Source organism: Ictidomys tridecemlineatus, chromosome 6, assembly GCF_052094955.1.
Source record: "Ictidomys tridecemlineatus isolate mIctTri1 chromosome 6, mIctTri1.hap1, whole genome shotgun sequence".
Taxonomy (NCBI): domain Eukaryota; kingdom Metazoa; phylum Chordata; class Mammalia; order Rodentia; family Sciuridae; genus Ictidomys; species Ictidomys tridecemlineatus.
In genome coordinates, this window is record NC_135482.1 from 95,704,925 (window position 1) to 95,725,793 (window position 20,869).

Genomic DNA, 20,869 nt, shown 5'->3' on the forward strand with positions numbered 1-20,869 from the left:
CCTTACCTAGGACTGTTCCCCTACCTGCCCTCCTGCTATGTGTGTGGGGACATCCCAGCGGTTAATTGGAGCTTTTGTCATTGAAGCAAGATAAAATAGGAGCTCAGGCCTCAGCAGGAAGGAAGGCAGGAAGGCTAAATGGGGAAAGCACACACATAGGAATATTCACCTGGCCCCTACCTATAGCTGAACTGTCTGTCTTCAGTACTGAACCCCCATGATCTCTATCTGCACTCTTTGAAGGACATGGAAAATAAAAATCCCCAAGGAGAAAGGGAGAGTAATGGGCTCCGAACTGTTGCAACTTTCCTTATGTACAGACATTCCCCTGACTGCCCAAGGTCTCCCTCCAGCTATGACCAACACATTTCCTGCCAGGACTTAGCCCCTCTAAATCCTATAAAACTCAGACCTTTATTGTAGCCAGTTGCCATTTTTCTCTCTTGAAAATGCTTAATGAAGCATTGCAGGTCCACTGAGGCCTGCCTCCATTTTCTTTTTCTTTTTGCATTCTCTTTCATATACCACCATTCATTCATTTCTTTCTTTCCTTTTTTATTTTGGTACAGGGATAGAACTCAAAGGTGCTTACCCACTGAGCCACATCCCCAGTCCTGTTTTACTTTTTTATTTTTGAGACAGGGTATGGCTAAGTTACTCAGGGCCTCATTAAATTGCTGAGGCTGGCCTCGAACATGTGATACTCCAGCCTAGATTCCCCTGTTGCTGGGATCATAGGCAAGTGCCACCACACCTGGCTATACCACAATTTCTTAATCCATTCATCAATTGATGGGCAGCTGAGTTGATTGTAGAAGATAGTTATTGTGAATTGTGCTGCTATAAACATTGAAGTGAGTATATTGTTATAGTATGTTGATTTTAGAACTCCTGTACTCCTATACTATTCTTTCCTGAAATAATTATAATGAAGTTGTGAAGGCAATCTCTGCTGTGTTTTGAAAATCTGTTTTCTCTCTTTTTTTTTTTAAGATTTTAAAAAAATATTTATTTTTTAGTTCTCAGTGGACACAACATCTTTGTTTGTATGTGGTGCTGAGGCTCGAACCCTGGCCGCATGCATGCCAGGTGAGTGCGCTACCGCTTGAGCCACATTCCCAGCCCCAATGTGTTTTCTCTTTAATCATCATCCTTTAAGGCAGCTACTATCATTATCATTATTATTCTCATTTTATAGGTGAAGAAACTAGACTCTGAGAGTTTTATGTAGTTTTGCTTCAAGTTCAGAGCTAGCAGGAAAAAAAAAAGAAAGACTTAGGGCTTAAACTCAAGCATAAAGGATTGATTCCATATTCTTTGCCTCTTAAAATCCACCTAGATGCCTCTTTTATGAAATCCATTTAGGCTTTCATAAAAAAAATGCTAGGTACATGTAGGGAGGATGATGTTTGAGCAGAAATAAAAAAGAAAAAACAGAGTATTCTGTGTTCAAGGTAAATGAGCCCTAGAACTACATTCATTTCTCTAGAAATCAAGATCAGTGGTTTGGTAAATGTTAAGAACTCCTCAGTTTCTGCAACTTTCTCACATTTGTTTTATTTTTGTTGTTTCCCTAAAATTACTTGATATCAGTAAGAGATCTGAAAATCAGGAAACAGTTTGCATTTGTGCTACAGAATCAAGGGAAGGGAGAGTGGGAGAGAACATTGGATGTCTTTCACCAGCAGCTGGTTTGTGGATAAAGGAGGGGGGAAGGCTTCTGGAAGCAGCCATGAGAAGGGGTCCTGGATGTCCTCATACTGTATCCATATGGTTCTCAAATTCCAGACCTTCCAACAGAAAGAGACAGCAACCAGAAATGGCATACTGCTTATTTTATTGGTGTACTGAAGATACAGTTATGATCCTATTGTTCCAAGGCATGACTTTCTGAAGGACATCATCATCTCTCTTACTTTCTGAAACAAATAGGGAGAGTTACAGGGGAGACATGATATGCAGGCAGTTTCTATACTTCTCTGGTGCCGCTGAGGTGGAGTAGTGAGAGCCTGAGTCCTTTCTCTTTCCACCTTTTCCTTCCTAATTTCTTCTTGTATATTCTGGCTATGCACCTAACAGATAATGTGCTTTAAAATGTTTATTTTGAGAAGAAGGAAAAAATATTTTTCTTAGGTTATTATTATTATTATTATTGGTACTAATGACTGAACCTAGGGGTGTTCTCTTCCTCTAATCTACATTCCTACTCCTTTTTAATTTTTATATTGAGACAAGGTCTTGCTAAGTTGCTGAGACGGGAGGCTGAGACAGGAGGATTACAGTAGTTCAACTACTGAGTTGAACTGAGCATACAGTAATTTAAAGATAAGTATTAAAGAATCCTGTATAACAGTTGGCAGCATTATGTTAAGGAATCGTTTAGGAGAGATACTTGTTTTGAAAGTCGTGCTGTGAGTCGGAACTGAGCAACGAGTGATTAGGTAGAAACATGAGATGAGAAGTCATTGAGTGAGCAAGAGGGTAGAGGAACAAAGGGAGAACATTGCTCTACTTCTGCAATGCAGCATAATTTAAGAGAGAAAATCATTATGAAAAAGAATTTGGAGACAGTGTTCCTCAAAATCAGAATCACCTTGGAGAGCGTATTAAAACATCAAGGTCTTCCTATACTCGCCCAGAATATCTGAATCTAAATCTTTGAAATGGGGTCTAGGACTCTGTAGTTTCAGCCTGTTTCCAGTTAATTCATTTGTACACTATAGTTTGATAAGTGTAGAGAGTCAGGGTCTTTCATGGAGAGTACATTGGAATCATACCTGTCATTGACATTTTGTTTACTGGGGTTGTTGGCCTTGGGGAGGTCCTTGTGGTCTGCTCCCTTGGGAAGAGCGTGGTAGTCCCTGTTGGTTACCGGGACGAGGAGGGTGAGAATGCCACTGCTGGCCTGCTTGTGGTATTGGTCCTCGTTGGGGTCCAGGAAAAGGAAGGTGGTGTCGCTGCTGATGTCCTCCATGTTGCAGTGTTCCCTGTTGATGTCCAGGATGAGGAGGAGGAGGAGGATGTCGCAGCTGATGACCTCCATGTTGAGGTGGTCTCTGTTGGTGTCCAGGACGAGCAGGGCGAGGATGCTGTTGATTGCCTTCTTGTGGTGGTGGTCCCAGCTGTAAACCACCATCTTCATCTTCATCCTCATCATCAGCAGGGGGTCTGGGTGGGTATCCTCCGGGAGGTGGTGTCGGAGACTCTTGAAGAGGGCTCTGGCTTGAATCCTCAACTTCTGTGTGGGTGCAGCACAAGAACGGAAGAGCATGTGGTGCAAGACTCTTCTTTCTCCTTACCTCTCTGACCTCATCACACAGTTCCTTTCTCCCAGAACCTGTCTTTCACCTGCCAACATCCCTCATGCCTTCTGCTTCCCTGTGCTTGGCTACTCTTAATCCATACTGATATTAAGAGTATGTGGCCTTAAATTTGGCAAAAAAACAAGGTTTTGGATACCTTAGATTTCACAGAAGAAATCTCCCAAGGCAGAAAGGGAACAAAGGAAAGGACTATTGTTAGTTATGTTGCCAGTTATAGTTCAGGACTGTGTAATAACTTACTGCTTATGAATTCAAGTCTGGGCTCCAGAGCCTGGTGTTAAATAAAACTAGAGGTAGCTGATCAGGGCCTTAGACCCAGGCGGAGAGATACTAAGGGAAAGGGGAGAAAGGCAAATGAAGGTCCACACAGGATTCAATGATTTCCCGTGGCACTATTTTTTTTTTTTTAAATCAGTGACAGGGACACAACTGAGTGGAGAAACAGAGAAAATGTCCACATACGCTGATTTCTGTGCATTTTACCATGAAACCATATGATTCTAGAGAGAAATACCAGGGAAGAAGGAATCCCTTGAACCACTCTCAGTAGCCTGGAGGAGTCAGAATTGGACCACTCCTCATTGGTGCATCAGCTCTCAGCAGTCATTTCACTGAGGGAGAACATCGGGAAACTACTCCTGTAGCCATCCAAGCACCCTGTTACTCAAGTCCATGTCCCTGCTCATGGTTCTGAGAATCAAGATTGGGGACAGTTTACCTACGTCTGTAGGGGAACCAACATTTGTTAAATGCTAAAATAAAAATGCTGATAATAAGACATCACAGAACTAAAACCTTCCCAAGAAAATGGAGAAACAGAAAGTTCATTAAGGATGAATTGGGCCTTACCTGATACTAAGGAGGAAAACTCTTCATAGCTGACCTCTAGGAAATGAAGCACAGGACAAGTGAAAAGTTAATCACCAATCTCTCAGAGCTCACAGGAGTCACATAGGGAAAGGTGACTTGCAACCACAAGCTGTATAGCCCCTAAGTGAACTGTTAACCTCTCCCTGTGCTGCTGTTGGAAAAGGAGGAAGACATGAGGGACTGCTTCGTTCTTGCTGTGCTGAATCTCAGCCTCCTGCTCTAAATAAAAAAATAAATAAATAGATAGATAAATAAATAAAAAGCTTTTTTGTCCCCCTTAGATTCCCTTACAACTTACTGCTAATTGTTCTTAAGCATTCTGGGCATTTCAATGTTATGTTTTAATATACTTTTACCCTTTTTCTTCATTGAATCCTTTGCTTCTATTCACATCCTTTCTGTTTTTCAATCACTATGATAAACACCTGCATAAAACAATTTAAAGGAGGATAGATTTGCTTTGAGTCGTTGTTTCGAGCTTTTCATCCATAGTCAGCTGGTTTCATTACAGGACATGGTGGAGGAAGAGTGTGGTGGCTGAACTCTTACTTCAGGTGTGAGTGTGTGTTGGGGTGAGTGGGGGATGGGGAGAAAATGAGAAAGAGCTCGAGCTCACAAACTTTTTTAAGAGAGAAATCCAACAGTAAACATTTAGGTACAAGGTCACATATACTACTTTATAGTATATTGAAATAATGAATGTGGGTTGGAGTAAAATGCATAAATTAGGCCCTAATATTTCTATCTCTCCAGGTAGAATGAGTCAGCTATATTATCTGGTTCTCAGTCTCCGAAGCAGGTCCTATGCATGCTAATCTTCCTCTGTCATGTAAGGCTACTAGTGCACACTGTCTAGTTCGATTACAAAAATGTCTTCACAACTGGGCTTCCCTCTACCAGTCTTCCCATCTTTTCATGCATCCTTTGCAGCACAGGGAGCTGTTTCTACAAATGCAAAACTTACCTGAACATTCCTCTGGTCATAAATTTTTTATGGAATTCCCACTGTACATTAAATAATAAGGCCTTGATGTGGAATGAGGACATAATTGGTCTTGCTCTTGTTATGAACTCTAGAGTCCACTCTTCCCTCTCATCTCCTGTACTCCCTCCTCCCCTCCCTCTCTGCAATGTGGTTTCCCAAGTCCAAGGAGAGTCCAATCACATCCTTCCCCCTACTTATACCTTCATTTGAGCTCTGAGCTGAGCTCAGGGCCAGCAAGGCTGCTGCAAGCAGGACCACCAGCATCTTGGAGGAGGCTCTGAAGTCGCTTCCAAGTCTGTGCTGGGGAAAGTTGGTCAGCTCCCTTTATAAGGAGAAGAGAAACAATGGTGCCTTTGAGCTCCATCCTGGGTGAACTCACAGCTGACACACTTGGTTGGATGCCTTGCATCCCTCACTTCTCTTTGGGATCTCAGCCCAACAGGATGGGTGGGGAGGACATTATGAGTGTCTCCTTTCTAAAAGATATAGCATGTTACTCAGGCAAGCGTTGAAGGAAACCAATCAAACATTCAGCATAGATATTAGAATTGAAATTCCCTCATTATTTGAATTTTAGTGAGTTTGATAAGACTGTTTTTCTACTGAGCTTTGTGTATGCTGTGTGTATGTACATACACACATGCTGTGTGTATATGTGTGTCAGCAGTGATCCTATAGTTTAAAATGAAGATGATGAATAACTTTGATGATTATTACATCCCAAACTCTATCAGTCATGATGTATATGTCTCCATGTGTATAATATTTAGCTAAGTTTGATGATATAGGAGTCACTTCTGTTCAAATCTATAATGGGTTAAGACATGGAACTTGAACACACCATAATAGAAGGTTGTCCTGCTCAGACCCACAAAAATTATCTGGATCTGGCCCTAATTGGGGAAGATTGGTTTGTAGAAACAAATGCCCCAAGACATTTTGTTTACCAAACTTTTAAGAAAGAGCTCATATCAATTTTTCTCATGAACATTTCAAAAAATTAAAGAGGAGAGGATTCTTCCAAACTCATTATACAGGACCAGCACTATCCGGATACAAAAACTGGAGAAGGATATAACAAACAACTATACACTGTGATGAACATGAATGCAAAAATTCTCAACAAAATACTAGCAAACTGAATCCAACAGAATATTAACAAAGATTATACACTATGATCAAATAGAATTTATCCCAGGAGGCAAGGACAGTTCAATATGCAACAATAAATAAGCATAATATTTCATATTAACAGAATAAAGCATAAAATCATATGATCATCTTGATATATGCAGAAAAAGCATTTGATAAAATTCAACATCCTTTCATCATTAAACAAACAAACAAACAAACAAAACCCCCTCCAAGTTAGGTAGAGATGAAATACACCTTAACACAATAAAAAGCCATGTTTGACAAATCCATAGGCAACATCATAGTGAATGGGGTAAAAAATCTACAATAATTTCTTCTAAGATCACTAATAAGACAAGGATGTTTACTTTCTGCATTCCTCTCACTTTTCTTTTTGGTACTGGGGATTGAATCCAGGGCCTCATGAATGCTGGACAAGTGCCCTACAGCTGAGCTAAATCCACAACCTTTTACTTTCACTGTTCTCATTAATGTAGTATTAAAATGTTAGCCAGAGCAATAAAACAAGAGAAATAAATATAAAAATCATATAAATAGGAGGAAGTCATTTTATTACTGACATTATTTTATACGTAGAAAACCATAAAGACTCCACCAAAAAACTGGTAGAATTAATAACGAATTCAGTAAATTTTCAGACTACAAAATCAACATAGGAAAAATAAGTAATATCCTAATACATCAACAACGAACTTGTGCAGAAACAAACCAATAAAGCAATCCCTCCTGCAATAGCTACAAAAAATACTTAGGGATATATTCAATCAAGATAGCGGTAATATCCATAATGAAAATTTCAGTGATGAAAGAATTTGGAGAGGAAACACACACACACACACACACACACACACACACACACACACACATACCATGAAAGACATCCCTTGTTCATGGATTGGGAGATAAATTTGCTAAAATTTCCATATTACTCAAAGTGATCTAGATTCAATGCAATCTCCATCCAAATATAAATATCATTCTTCACAAAAATAGAAAACACCATTCCTAGAATTCACATAGAATCATAAAGACCCCATATAGCAACAACAAAAAATTATGAACAATAAGAATGAAGCAGGATTTCATAACATACTACCAAAGCTGTAGTAACTAAACAGCATGGTATTAGCATAAAAACTGATAAATATGCCAATGGAACCGAATAGAGAGAACCCAGAAATAAATCCATGCATTGATATAGTTAACTGATTTTTGACATAGGTGCCAAAAACACACATTGTAGAAAGGAAAGTCTCTTCAATAAATCGTGCTGAAAAAGCTATATATCAACATGCATAAGAATGAGGATACCTTGCATACAGAAATCAATTAAGACTTGGTCAAGCTCCTAATTCTAAAACTACCATGAAGCTTATAGAAAGGGACATACAAGAGATAGTTGAAAACACTGGGTTAGGCAATGATTTTTTTTTAATAAGACCCTGAAAGCAGAAGCAACAAAGCAAAAAAATAGACATCTGTGATTATATCAAACTAACGAGCTTCTGCACAGGAAAAGAAAAACTGAGTTACACTGACCAGTGTAACTCCACATCATGTACAAACACAAAAATGGGAAGTTATACTCTACGTAAGTATGATATGTCAAAGTATATTCTCTCAATATCTACATTCTATATACATTCATGTGTAACTAAAAAGAACAAATAAAAAAAAACAAATTTTAGACTGGGGCAGGAAAGAACTGAGTGAAGAAGCAACCTGCAGGATAGGAGAAAACACTTGCAAACTATCCCTCCAAGAAGGGAAAATATTCAGAATACACAAGGAACTAAAAAACTCAACAACAAACCACCTCCAAATAACCCAATTAAAAGTGGGCAAATGTGAATAGATGTATCTTAAAAGGAGGACAAATGTATGGAATTGTATGGAACAATTATCAACATCACTAGTCATCAGGAAAATACAAATCAAAACCACAATGAATGAATGCCAACTCCATTAGGATTGCTATCATCAAAAGAATAAAAAATAACAAATGTTTGTAAGGATGTGAAAAAGGGTAATTCTTATACACTTCTGGTGGAATTATAAATTAGTAGAACCACTATAGAAAACAGTATGAACATTCCCCCTCAAACTAAAAATAGAACTATCCTGTGATCCAGCTATTCTGTTCTACATACAAAAGGAGGGCTGGGGTTGTGGCTCAGAGGTAGAGAGTTTGTCAACCACACATGAGGCTCTGGGTTTGATTCTCAGCACCACATAAAAATAAAATATATCATGTCCACCTATAACTAAAAAAAAAAAAAAAAAAGAATGGCGTTAAAAAAAAAAAACAAACGCTAGCTCAACTATATACCAAAGGAAATGAAATCAGTATATGGAAGAATTACCTGCATATACACATTTATTGCAGCATTATTTACAATAGCCAAGATATGGAATCAACCAAAATATCTATTGGTAGATAAATGAACAAAGAAAATAACATGTACACACACACACACACACACACACACACACACACACACACACACACATGCGCGCGCAAATATTCAGCTACAAAAAAAGAATGAAGTCCTGTCATCTGTGGCAACACGGATGGAACTGGAGGACATTATATTAAGCAAATTAAAACAAACAAAGAAAGACAAACACATATTCTCGATCATGTGTGGATAGTAAAAAAGTTGATTTCATAGAGAGCAGAATAGTAGTCACTAGAGGTTAGGAAAGTTAATAGGGAAAAAAGTATAAAGAAGGATTGCATATCATATATTAAAATGCTATTATATAGGAGGAATAGGTTCAAATGTTCTATAGTATAGTAGGGTGAATATAGTGTGCAACAATTAATTAAACACTTTATAAAAAACTAGTAGGGAGGAATCTGTAGGTTACCAATACAAAGAAAGAATTTCTTTTTATGGACAGAGAAATCCTAACTACCTAGATTTGATCATTACACATTATACACCTGTGTTGAATTGTCAAACTGGACCACATAATATGTACAATTATTTTATGTTAATAAAAAAGAAAAAAAACTCATGAGTGATCTTTCTAATGTGCACTGTTAATCCTCTTTCTTCCTGGCTTAATACTCTGTTGGTATTCCAATGTCCTTAGGTTAAAAGGACAAATTCCTTATCATAGCTTAAAAGAGCTTCTAAAAATAAATGGCCCTTTTGCTATTTCTTGCTGAAAAGAATTTGTTCAAGTTATTTTACAAGGCAGACTATTTCTATCTGCCTTCCTAAGTTTAACAGTACAACCTGCACAGTTCTTTCATACTGACTGGATTAAATATAACATGATCATGAATTCATAATCAGAAAGTTATTGTACACCAGGTTGATGGTTAAGTACAGTTTATTTTTGCAACACTGGAAATAATTTTAAGTGAACTAACACTGTTTCTTATTTTAGTAGTCTAACAAATGCAATTTACTATAACAAATGTCTATATTTTCAAGCCTTCCAGAGAACTTTCCTTAGAGGTACTAAAAATATTATAGAAAAATCCTTTATTCATTTTAGTAAATAGATATGGGCACAGCTCAAGTTTGTTAGAAGATACAGAAAAAGTTTGAATTTACCTTAAAAAATTATCTTTAAATTTCACTAAATTTCTCTGTTTTCTAGTTAAATTTAGTCTATACCTAAGTGTTCCTGATTGTCTTAAAAATACCTTTAAATTTTTGTAGGAAAATTTAAATTTAAAAATGCAGTCTCATTTTAATTAGGATCCAAAAAAGGTCTGAGTATTTCACTTTGTCAGATTTGAATTTTCTGCAAAGGTAACAAAGCTTACTATTATTTGAGGTCTTTCATTTACATAGGACCCAAGTCCCTAGGAGGAACTGAGCAAATCTGTATTCATAATTTTGTATTATGTTTCTTAAAGAGGGTGAAGAAAATTCTGTCAACTTTAGGCTTCACAAAACTGGAATCTTTGATTGCCACATTTTTAAATGTACAGAAGTTCTCTTCCCATTTCATTAACTGACTGATGTAAGAGATTCTACCTGGATCTGCTTTTTAGTCCATTCTGATACCCACTACTGTGTCCCTCTGTCAAAAGGACTATCAATCTTCCTGGTTTGGCCATATTCTAGGCCATATTTGAGCCTATTTTTGTTACCTGCGTAAAGAGTTTTCCCTGTTGGATAGATAGGGACCATTTATCTAAGCATCTTTATTCAGCTTCTTTCTTCATTCCTTTGTTTCTTCTTTCCCTTATCACTCCCTCTCTTCTCTCCCCCGCTTTTTCTCCATCTTTCTTTCATTGAAGTATAAATGACATACAAAAATTGCACAAAATAATACATGCATCTTGAAGAGTTTTGGCACATGCATATGTCTGTGACACTATCACCATAACCAAGGCTTTAAACATATCCCGTGTTCTCACAGCTACTGTGTGGCTTTTTGCTGGAAAGAAGTTATTTCTACTGGGTTTGATACCTCCTCTGATGTCACCAGAAGACACAGGTGTGTTTTTGTTTCCTCTCTCAGGCTTATTTGAGGGTCTGAGACTCTTTCCTGAATGCTTCAAAACTAACAAAGGTTTGGGGGCTAGCTACAGGTTAGAGGTGGTCCTTTTCAGAGGCCAATGAAGTATCTATCTCCATTTCTCTCCTTTTAGGCATTCTTTTCTGCCTTCAATCCCAGGAAATTTTATCTGTGGCAGGAAACTGTTGCTCTCCAAGAAGTAAAAAAAAAACCTATCTATCTATCTATCTATCTATCTATCTATCTATCTATCTATCTATCTATCTATCTTTGGCCAAGATCTGGACCTAAAGTTTAGGTCCAGATCTTGGCCAAAGATTAACTTTTTAATTTTTCTTTGTAATTTTTGCAACTTGGAACACCTTCCGTAGAAGGAAAACTAGGATTATGGTCAATTAGGGGAGTTGACATTACAGCTAAAAATGTAGAGCTAATTATTATTTATTATTATTTATTATTATTATTATTAGGTACTGGAGATTGAACTCAGGGGCACTTAAAAACAGAGACACATCTCCAGCCCCTATTTTGTATTTTATTTAGAGACAGGGTCTCACTGAGTTTCTTAGAGCCTTGGTAAGTTGAAGTTGGCTTTGAATTCTTGATCCTCCTGCTTCAGCCTCTGGAATCTCTGGGATTACAGGTATGCACCACCGCACCAGGCTTAGAGCTAATTATTGCATCAGAAATATCAGGGGAGATGCAAGTGAAGTGTAAGCAACAAGTTCAAACACCTGGATGATCAGAGGTAAATGAGATAAAGAGTAAGGAAACCAAGACTTGAGGTGAGAAAATGGCCAGAGGATATTGAAGCTTGAAGTACCTGGTATACTTCATGAGGAGAGAGCTAATCTGAGGAAGATTCACGTTTTGAGGGATTACAGGAAAGAATGAGAGGTACAGATACTCTTGAAGCTCTTAGGGAAAAGCACAGTGAAAATAAGGACCTCACAAAAATATTGAGGCTCTCAAGATGGTGGAAAAGAGAAAGTCACTTTCCTGCCTGCTCTGTGTGTTGGCAAGCAAGAAAGCAAATAGGCAGCTTCCCAGCAAGGTGGATGCAAAAAAAGTTGGAGCGTGGAGGGAGTGGGGGGCTTTACTGGGATTTAATACAAAAGTACAGAGGCAGAATTCAGTATATTTATTGCTTCTTCCCTCTCTTCTGTGTCTCTGTTATATTAAAAGTCAAGTGAATGAATTATTAGGGAGAAACACAGTTCTTCAATCTGAAAAACTTTCTTTAGAAAGGACAGAGGTAAACATGGGAGGTACGGAAACTAACTTTAATGTTAGCTGAAAGTCTGCTCTTTGAGAAGAATGTGTCTTGCAGGAACAATTCCTATCTTTCTCAATATCATGGGCTTTACCCACACTTCTCTTCCTTATATGTTTTTCACATAGTCGTCTGGGAGAACACATCTTTTTTTATAGAGGTTAGTTCTGCTATAGATTCTTGTGGTCTGTGAACTGATACCTTCAAGCTTTAGCTGAGTGCCAAGAAGGATTTGCTGGGTTGTAGAGACTCCAAGAAACAATTCCTATTAAGAACACAGCTATTATTATTATTAGAGTCACTGCATAAGAGAACATTTTGTTGTTATCTGTGATAGATTGACAAGACAATTTTTAATTTCTTCTACTAAGTGAAGAGTTATAGGTCTCCCAGTTTATTCCAACAGGAGACTATTTATCATGTGTAGAAAAACATTGTAAAGAAAAACTGAAAATTCAAAGTGTGTAATATACAAGTAGGAGAACCATTAAAACTTTGAATACATATATTTATATTCCCAGAGTTAGATCTATAACATCTTGGGTTATGGAAAACTTGTAGATGTGATTTTAAAGCCAGAAATTTTTGCGACAAGGAAGTTACAGGAAAGATCAGAACATAAGGACAATATTTTAGAACCCCTGACTGCTTCAAATTTTTTTTTGAACAAAATAACAAAAGGGAAAGGAAGAAGGGGTAGATGATGATTTATATTAAAACCACAGGAGAGGGGCTGGGGATGTGGCTCAAGCGGTAGCGCACTCGCCTGGCATGCGTGTGGCCCGGGTTCGATCCTCAGCACCACATACCAACAAAGATGTTGTGTCCGCCAAGAACTAAAAAATAAATACTCTCTCTCTTCTATCTCACTCTCTCTTTAAAAAAAAAAAAAAAAACCACAGGAGAGATGTGGTTGTTTTGTCCAGCTCACCAAGATTTCTTTCTTTCTTTCTTTTTCTTTTTTGGTTCTAGAGATTGAACTCAGGGGTACTCCACCACTGAACCACACCCCCAGGCTTATTTTTAAATTCTATTTAAAGACAGAGTTTTCACTGAGTTGCTTAGGACCTCAATAAATTGCTGAGGCTGGCTTTGAACTTGTGATCCTCCTGCCTCAGTCTCCCCAGGCGCTGGGATTACATGCATGCAACCTCTGCGCCCGCCTAGGATTTCTTTTCTTTTTAACTACATTTTTAGTTGTAGATGGACACAAAACCTTTATTTTACTTATTCATTTCTATGTGATGCCAAGGATTGAACCCAGTGCCTCACACATGCTAGCTCCATCACAGAGCTACAACCCAGCCCTGATAAAAACTTTTGATAAGATGTTTGAATGCTTGTACTGCTGGATCTAGTCATCCAACTATTTTCATCAAAAATTTCCTTTTTTAAATGTAAGTCGGGTTTCTTTCATTTGGAACCAAAAATGATTTTGGTGGGAAAAAAAGTGCTAATTGCAAAATGTGACCATTAGGATATTTCTTCCAGAAGCAAGTAAAAGAGTAGCACATATTTCATGAAACAAGTGGGTGCATTTCTGTCAAATTCCATAAACTTGAACTTTCTAAAAGCTGTAGGATTGGGTGCCAACCCAGGGAAGAATGAGCAGAAACTCATTTTATGCCCCTTTGGGAAGCCATTGTTCTGTCATAGTCCAATAGTATTTAGGAGTACATCCGTAAAGCAGAGTGGAATATAATGGGGGTGAGTTGGCTATTCTTGATACTTATCGGTAATCTTTTCTTTTTTTTTTTTTTAAAAGAGAGGGGAGAGAGAGAGAGAGAATTTTTAATATTTATTTTTTAGTTCTCGGCGGACACAACATCTTTGTTGGTATGTGGTGCTGAGGATCGAACCCGGGCCGCACGCATGCCAGGCGAGCGCGCTACCACTTGAGCCACATCCCCAGCCCCCTTATCAGTAATCTTAGTACTCTGTTTTTAAACCAAGTTACACATTAGAATGACCTTAGAAGTAAAAACAAAAAACAAAAAACAAAAAAACAAAACAACAACAACAAAAAAACAAACAACAACAACAACAACAAAAAAAAAAAACACAAAACTTGTGACTATATCACATCCCCAGAGGGATTCTATTTAATTAGAATAGAAAATGGTTTAGACAATAGGAATTTAAAACTTAAAAAAATTAAAATTTAACATTTTGAAATAATTTCAAACTTACAGAAATGTTGCAAGAATAGTACTAGGAACTCTCATTTTTATGCTTCACTCAGATTAACAAATTTTAAATAGTCTATTACATGTTCTTTTTAAATTTCTCTGTATTTATACAAATACACATGTGTTTATATGTATACATATAATTTTTCCAATCAAGTTGAGTATAAGTGGCATATATTTTGAGCCCTTACTTCATGTTGTTTTTGGTACTGGAGAATGAATCCGGGGATACATAGCCATTGAGAAGCATCGGCAGCCCTTTTTATTTTAGTTTTTACTTGAGACAGGGTCTCATCAAGTTGCTGAGGGCCTCAATAAGTTGTTGAGGCTGGCTTTGAATTTATGATCCTCCTGCCTCAGCCTCCCAAGTCCCATGCCTGGCAAACCTTACTTCATAATACTTCAGTATTTCCTAAGAACCAAAATATTTTATCACATAGTTTAATGTAGTCATTAAATTCTGAATACTTAACCCTGATAATACATTTTATTTAATATTACATTTCGAAGAGGAAGAAATACACACAGCTGGCGATTCATATTTATAAAGAACATGCATAATTTCTTGATAACTAATTAATAACCCAGATATAAGTATTTGTAATAGAATATCACATACTTTGTGTGTGTGCTTTCATTTTAATCTCTGTATCTTTAGGAACATATACAGTTCCTGATATACGCTAGGTGACAGATGAAAGCATAGAGCATAAATCTTTAAATAAATATAGGGCTGTAAGTTGTATAATATTTTAGAAGTGTTTATTGTATAAATGACTTGATGTCTCAGTAAAAAAATTATAAACACTTGAATTCAGAAAATTTCATCAAGACTTGCCAAATTAAATTAAGTATATGTTTGTTTTGAGAAGAGGAAATACATCTATCAATTTGAGACATAAAGCTGACCATTCATTAGATTTAGTAGATACCAAAATCAGAATTTGGAAAGCCCTCAGTTTCTTCTGTTATCCTATTTTTTTTAAGAGAGAGAGAGAGAGAGAGAGAGAGAGAGAGAGAGAGAGAGAGAGAGAGAATAGATAGATATTTAATATTTATTTTTTAATTTTCGGTGGACACAACATCTTTGTTGGTATGTGGTGCTGAGGATGGAACCCTGGCCGCACGCATGCCAGGCGAGCGCGCTACCGCTTGAGCCACATCTCCAGCCCTGTTATTCTATTTTTGTTAAGATGAATATTTTCTACAACCTAAAATTAATTTTCTTATGGCAAAAGATAGGAAGTAAACTTTTTTATTCTACTATATATGAAGTTCTGTGTTAGGTTTAAAAATTAATTATTCAAGTAGTAGGTTAGGCAAAATCAATGCTTCAGTTAGCTTAATCATATTTTAAAGTGTGAACTGAGCCAGTTATGTTGGAAAGTAAATTTGAACTTAGCATTCCTTAAACAAAGGATATTGACTATAACCATTAAAAACCATTGTGCATGAGATTTGATCAAGAAAAAGAAATTGAGCTTTTTACATTGCCTTTTGACTCCGATTCCCTGAAATGATGCAAAGCACTTTTAAAAGAACGCTATGAAAAATAAGACAGAGTGTTAACTGTGGGTTAGAAATTTATGAAAAATTCCTAAAGGTAGAAAGCATTTAGATTAACAAGGGAAACAAGATGACAGGAAACACAGCTCAATGTGCACACAGGACAAGACAGCTAAAGAGGTGAGAATGGTTCTGTCTTCCAAGCATGGAATCAGTTCTTACCAGGAGTGGAAGTGGTTCTGGGGAAAAAGTGAGCATGCTTGAGATAAGTTGCATTTTTGAGAATCTGGGTCTTCAGTACTCTCCCTGCCCTTCTGATGCTGAGCAGCAGGCCTAGTGCATTGGCTTCTAGGTTAAAATGGCGATTGTGAGTTTTCAGTCCTAACCCTTAAAAGACAGTGTAGTGTCTAGATACCTAAAACCACCAGTCTAGAGATGAAGGCATTTGTTTTGCAGACAACGATCATAAATATTTTGGGAAATTGTTTAGAATTAATATACAATTGGTAAACAGAAATGAGTGTGGAAACTCGAAGATCATCCCAGCTTTTGTGAAAATCAGTAAACGGTGAAAGACAACCAGAAAGGATTGCTTATCAAAAATTTTAATACTCCTAGGAGGAGGATAGTGACTATTAGAAAATTTTGGAAGGGAATCTAAACCTTGACAGGGTTTACTGAAAAGATTCATTTTCTTATGATTTACTCATTTCCTAATGATTTAGGAAAGCATTAAATAAAGAGAAGGGCATGAATATAAAATTTTAAGCTTCTTATCTCAGAATCCAAATTTATTAATGTGGAACTTTTTGCATAAAATGGTGCACAGGTAGCTGATAGTGCTGTAGAATTGAGAACAGAAATATCCTTTATTCTTTAAGCTTGGACATGCTAGCTAAGCTTAGATTTAAATACTGAAGCAGATCAGAGGAAAGTTCTTCTGCCAAAGGTGGTTATAGTCAACTGTAAGAAACAATGTTTTTTCTAAGGTGTGACATTTCCTTGTTGGAAATAGATGATTTTAGATCTTGTATTTGGACATATGGTTGAAAGGCTGCAGAAGTGACAGGTATCCACAGCCAGGAGCAGTAAATACCTGACTGCATTGGACCTTGAAGTTGCTGATGTCTTCAAATTAAACCATGTAATAACTGTGGTGTCCTTGGAGCCCATTGAAAACCAAAGAGCAAAAATTGTTCTTTTAAAATAAGCAATGAGGTGCAACTTTTCGGACAACAAAAGTCCTGTAGATTTTAAGTAGATCCTTCAAAGGATTCTTCTATCACTTCTTTGTTCTCTACTCAAAGAAATATTACACAAGGTTAGTCATTATCATATTAGTGTCATTGCCTTGCATGTGACAGATAAATTTTTTAATGTCTGAGAACAGATAGATTCTTTTTTTTATTTGTCTTCACTATTTTAATAGTTCAACTTACAACATGTCTAGGATGAATTTACATAAATTTTATATACTATAAATACTACATACTAGTAGGTTCTAACACTTTCACTTTAAAAAATAATTAATTTTAATTAGGTATATGTGACAGCAGAATGCATTTTGATTCATTTACACAATTGCGGCATGACTTTTCATTTCTCTGGTTGTACATAGTGCAGCATCACACTACATGTGCAGTCATACATGTACCTAGGTTAATAACACTGAAAAATATTAAAAACCTTAGAAAATGGAACGATTGTGTTCTTCAATAGACAGAATTAATATTGTGAAAATGGTCATATTACCAAGAGGAAATACAGATTCAATGCAATTATTGTCAAAATATCAATAATATTCTTCACAGAACTAGAAGAAATAAACAGTCCTAAAATTCATATGGAAGAATGAGACTCAGAATAGCCAAAGCATTCTGAGCAAAAAGAGCAATGCTGGTGGCATCTCAATACCTGATCTCAAATTATACCACAGAGCTATAGTAATAAAAACAGCATGGCATTGGTATCAAAATATACACAAAGATCAAGGGAATAGAAGGAACAGAGACAAGCCCACGTAGATATAGTCAGCTGATCCTTGGAAAAAGTTCCAAAAACTTATGTTGGAGCAAAGATAGCCTTATTAACAAATGGTGCTAGGAAAAATGGATATCCATGTATATAAGAATGAAACTAGATTCCAATCTCTTATCCTGAACAAAAGTCAACTCCAAATGGATCAAAGTCCTAGGAATTAGATCAGAATCACAGAAACTGCTAGAAAAACATAGAGTCAACACACCAATACACTTCCACAGGCAACAACTTCCTTAATAAGACCACTAAAGCACAAAAAATAAAACCAAGAATGAGTAAGTGGGTTGGCATCAAATTGGGAAACTTCTGCACAATAAAGGAAACAAGAGCATGAAGAGAGAGTCTACAGATGGAAGCTCTTTGCCAGTTACTCTTTCTATGGGGGATTAATATCCAGAAAATATGTAGACTCAAAAAACACCCCAAAGCCAAATAACCCAAGCAATAGATGAACAAATGATATAAACAGATATTTCTCAAAAGGAGGAATACAAATGGCCAATAAATATATGAAAAGATGTTCAACATTTTTAGCAGTCAGGGAAAGGCAAATCCAAATTATACTGAGATCTTATCTCTAATTAGAATGGCAATCATCAAGAACATGAATAATAATAAAAGTGGGGGAAAATAGGACACTCATACATTCTTGATGGCACTGCAAATTAGTATAACCATTCTGGAAGACGGCGTGGATATTTCTTAAGAGACTAGGAACGGAAGCACCATTTTGCCCAGCTCTCCCCTTCCTTGGTATTTATCCAAAAAATCTAAAATCAGCATACTATAGGGATATAGCAACTTTCATGCTTATTACATCACAACTCACAATAGCCAAGTTATAGAACCACCCTAGGTGCCCATCAACAGATGAATGGATAAAGAAAATGTGGTGCATAGACACAATGACGTTTTACTCAGCTGTAAAGAAGAATGAAATTATAGCATTGGCTAGTAAATGGATGGGACTGTAGAACAATATGTAAATAAAATAAGCCAAACTCAGAAAGTCAAGGGTCGAATTTTTTTCTCACTTCTCTCTAGAAAGAGAGAGAAGGAGGGGAAAAATATTTAATAAAGAAGAGCTCATGAAAATAGAAGGGGGACCAATAGAGTAGAGGACAAGGATTGATGGGGAAGGAAGGGATGAGGTCATGAACAAATATTGGGGGACAAAAATCTACCAATTATAATGTCTATATATGAACACACTTCAAGAATTCTGCTTGTGTAGTTATAAATTATAATTATATATATATAAGTGCATATAAATATAATTATAATGCACAAGTTAAAATAATAATAATAATAATATCAGTAGAGTAGAGCAAGGGGGAGATGGAAAGGGGAGAGACAGGGGAGAAATCGGGAGGTGAGCTTAATCAAATTAGATTATATGCGTGTATGAATATGACATAACAATTTCCACTATTTATGTATAATTGTTGTGCATAAATAAAAAAAACAGAGGAGTCAAGAAATTCCTAGCCAAGGAAACAAATAATTATTACATTACTACTGGCCTTGGACCTGGGCAGTAATGACTGTTAATATAACTAATATCTTTATGTAGTTTAAAAGCGTTCAAGCATTTTTACTTGTCCTATCCTTTCAAATCTTTAATTGTATGACATGAGAACTATATGCTCTGTTTTCAGAGGAAATGCCCATAACACCCACTTATAAGTAGTTAAGTATTAAATGCATTTTATTTTTCATAAGGGAAGAAGTTGAGGCTCAGAGAAATAGGTTGGTTAGTGAGAAAGCTGGTCTTAATTCCTGGTGCATTTCCATGGTGCTTTCCATGGTACTGCGCATCCTTCCCTGACCTTTACTTGTTTGCTTCTGAATAGAGAAATGACATCAGAGCCTCCTCAAGAGAAGTGAAAAAGGCAGAATGCCAGTGGAGTTCAGGATCTGGAGGCACAGAGGAGAGATGCAGCTCACTGACTGTGACTGACCTGATGCTAACTGGTCTGTTGGATCCAACTCAAAGCACATCAGGGAAGTGGCATTCCGGATTCACGCTCCCCACCTAGAAGGAAAGAAAGAAGTTAATGCATTCCACTGCAAATATCTGCCCCTTATTCAAACTTTTGGGTCCCTGGGGAAGATAAAGGAGAAGATAATATGTAAGAGGTCTGAAAAGCCCAGCTTCTGAAACAAGAGGTTTCAGTCTTAGTCTCCAACTTACTAATTTTGCAACCTTGGGCAGCTTACTAAACCTTTTGTGTTTTCCTTTCCTATAAAATAAGGATTTTTTTTTCTGGGCACCAGGGATTGATCTAGGGGGTACTTGACTACTGAACCACATCCCTAGCCCTATTTTGTATTTTATTAGAGACAGGGTCTCACTGAGTTGCTTAGCACCTTGCTTTTGCTGAGGCTGTCTTTGAACTCCTGATCCTCTTGCCTCAACCTCCCTAAGGGGCTGGGATTATAGGCATGTGCATAAAAGAAGAATTATAATAACAAATCAATGACATACTAACATAATAATTTGTTAATTAGTACACATAAAACACTTAGAACATGCTATTTATTATTATTGTTTTTGTTATTTTTCTGTAATTGGATTAAGGAGGAAGATTATTATGCTAAATGAATTATTATGCTAAATACATGATTTGAGATTAAAAAAATAATCAAGCAATACTCTCATCCTGGGCTCCACTTGTGTTTATGAAAACTTCAGTTTTTTTAATAAATTATTTTTTGTTCATTTCTCCATGTACATTGTGTATTTCATTGGAATTAAACTATTTATTCTATAGGATTGGGGTTGGGGAGATAAATAAAAAAAAAGTTTTGTTAATACCATCCTTGGAATTTTCAGTGAAGGGAAAGGGAAAATATGGTACATAAGGACTTTAAATCTATGGTAGTTCAAGTTGAAGCCAGTTTTCCAAAGTATGATCCTTTGTGCCAGGGGTTCCTCTTCTAAAACTAATCACAATAGAGACAGGAACTATATTTAGACATTATTCCCTCCATAGTTATTTCAGATTGCACAGTAAGAGAAACAAGGGCCGAAATTTCAAAA

The 20,869-nt window shown here is 36.7% G+C and overlaps 1 protein-coding gene and 1 long non-coding RNA gene across 2 annotated transcripts; one reads left to right on the plus strand and one right to left on the minus strand.

The window, feature by feature from the left end:
- Window positions 1-770: 770 nt before the first annotated feature.
- Window positions 771-20,560, plus strand: LOC144364929 (uncharacterized). The gene is made up of 2 exons (XR_013423084.1): window positions 771-1,089; window positions 19,680-20,560. It is a non-coding gene; the product is annotated as an uncharacterized LOC144364929 (long non-coding RNA).
- Prb4 (proline rich protein BstNI subfamily 4) lies at window positions 2,406-5,460 on the minus strand. Its single transcript, XM_078052402.1, has 3 exons — window positions 5,379-5,460; window positions 4,173-4,208; window positions 2,406-3,238 (listed from the first exon to the last, which is right to left on the minus strand). The coding sequence occupies exons 1-3, from the start codon at window positions 5,440-5,442 to the stop codon at window positions 2,796-2,798; spliced, it is 543 nt and encodes a 180-aa protein (XP_077908528.1). The 5' UTR covers window positions 5,443-5,460; the 3' UTR covers window positions 2,406-2,795.
- Window positions 20,561-20,869: the final 309 nt, after the last annotated feature.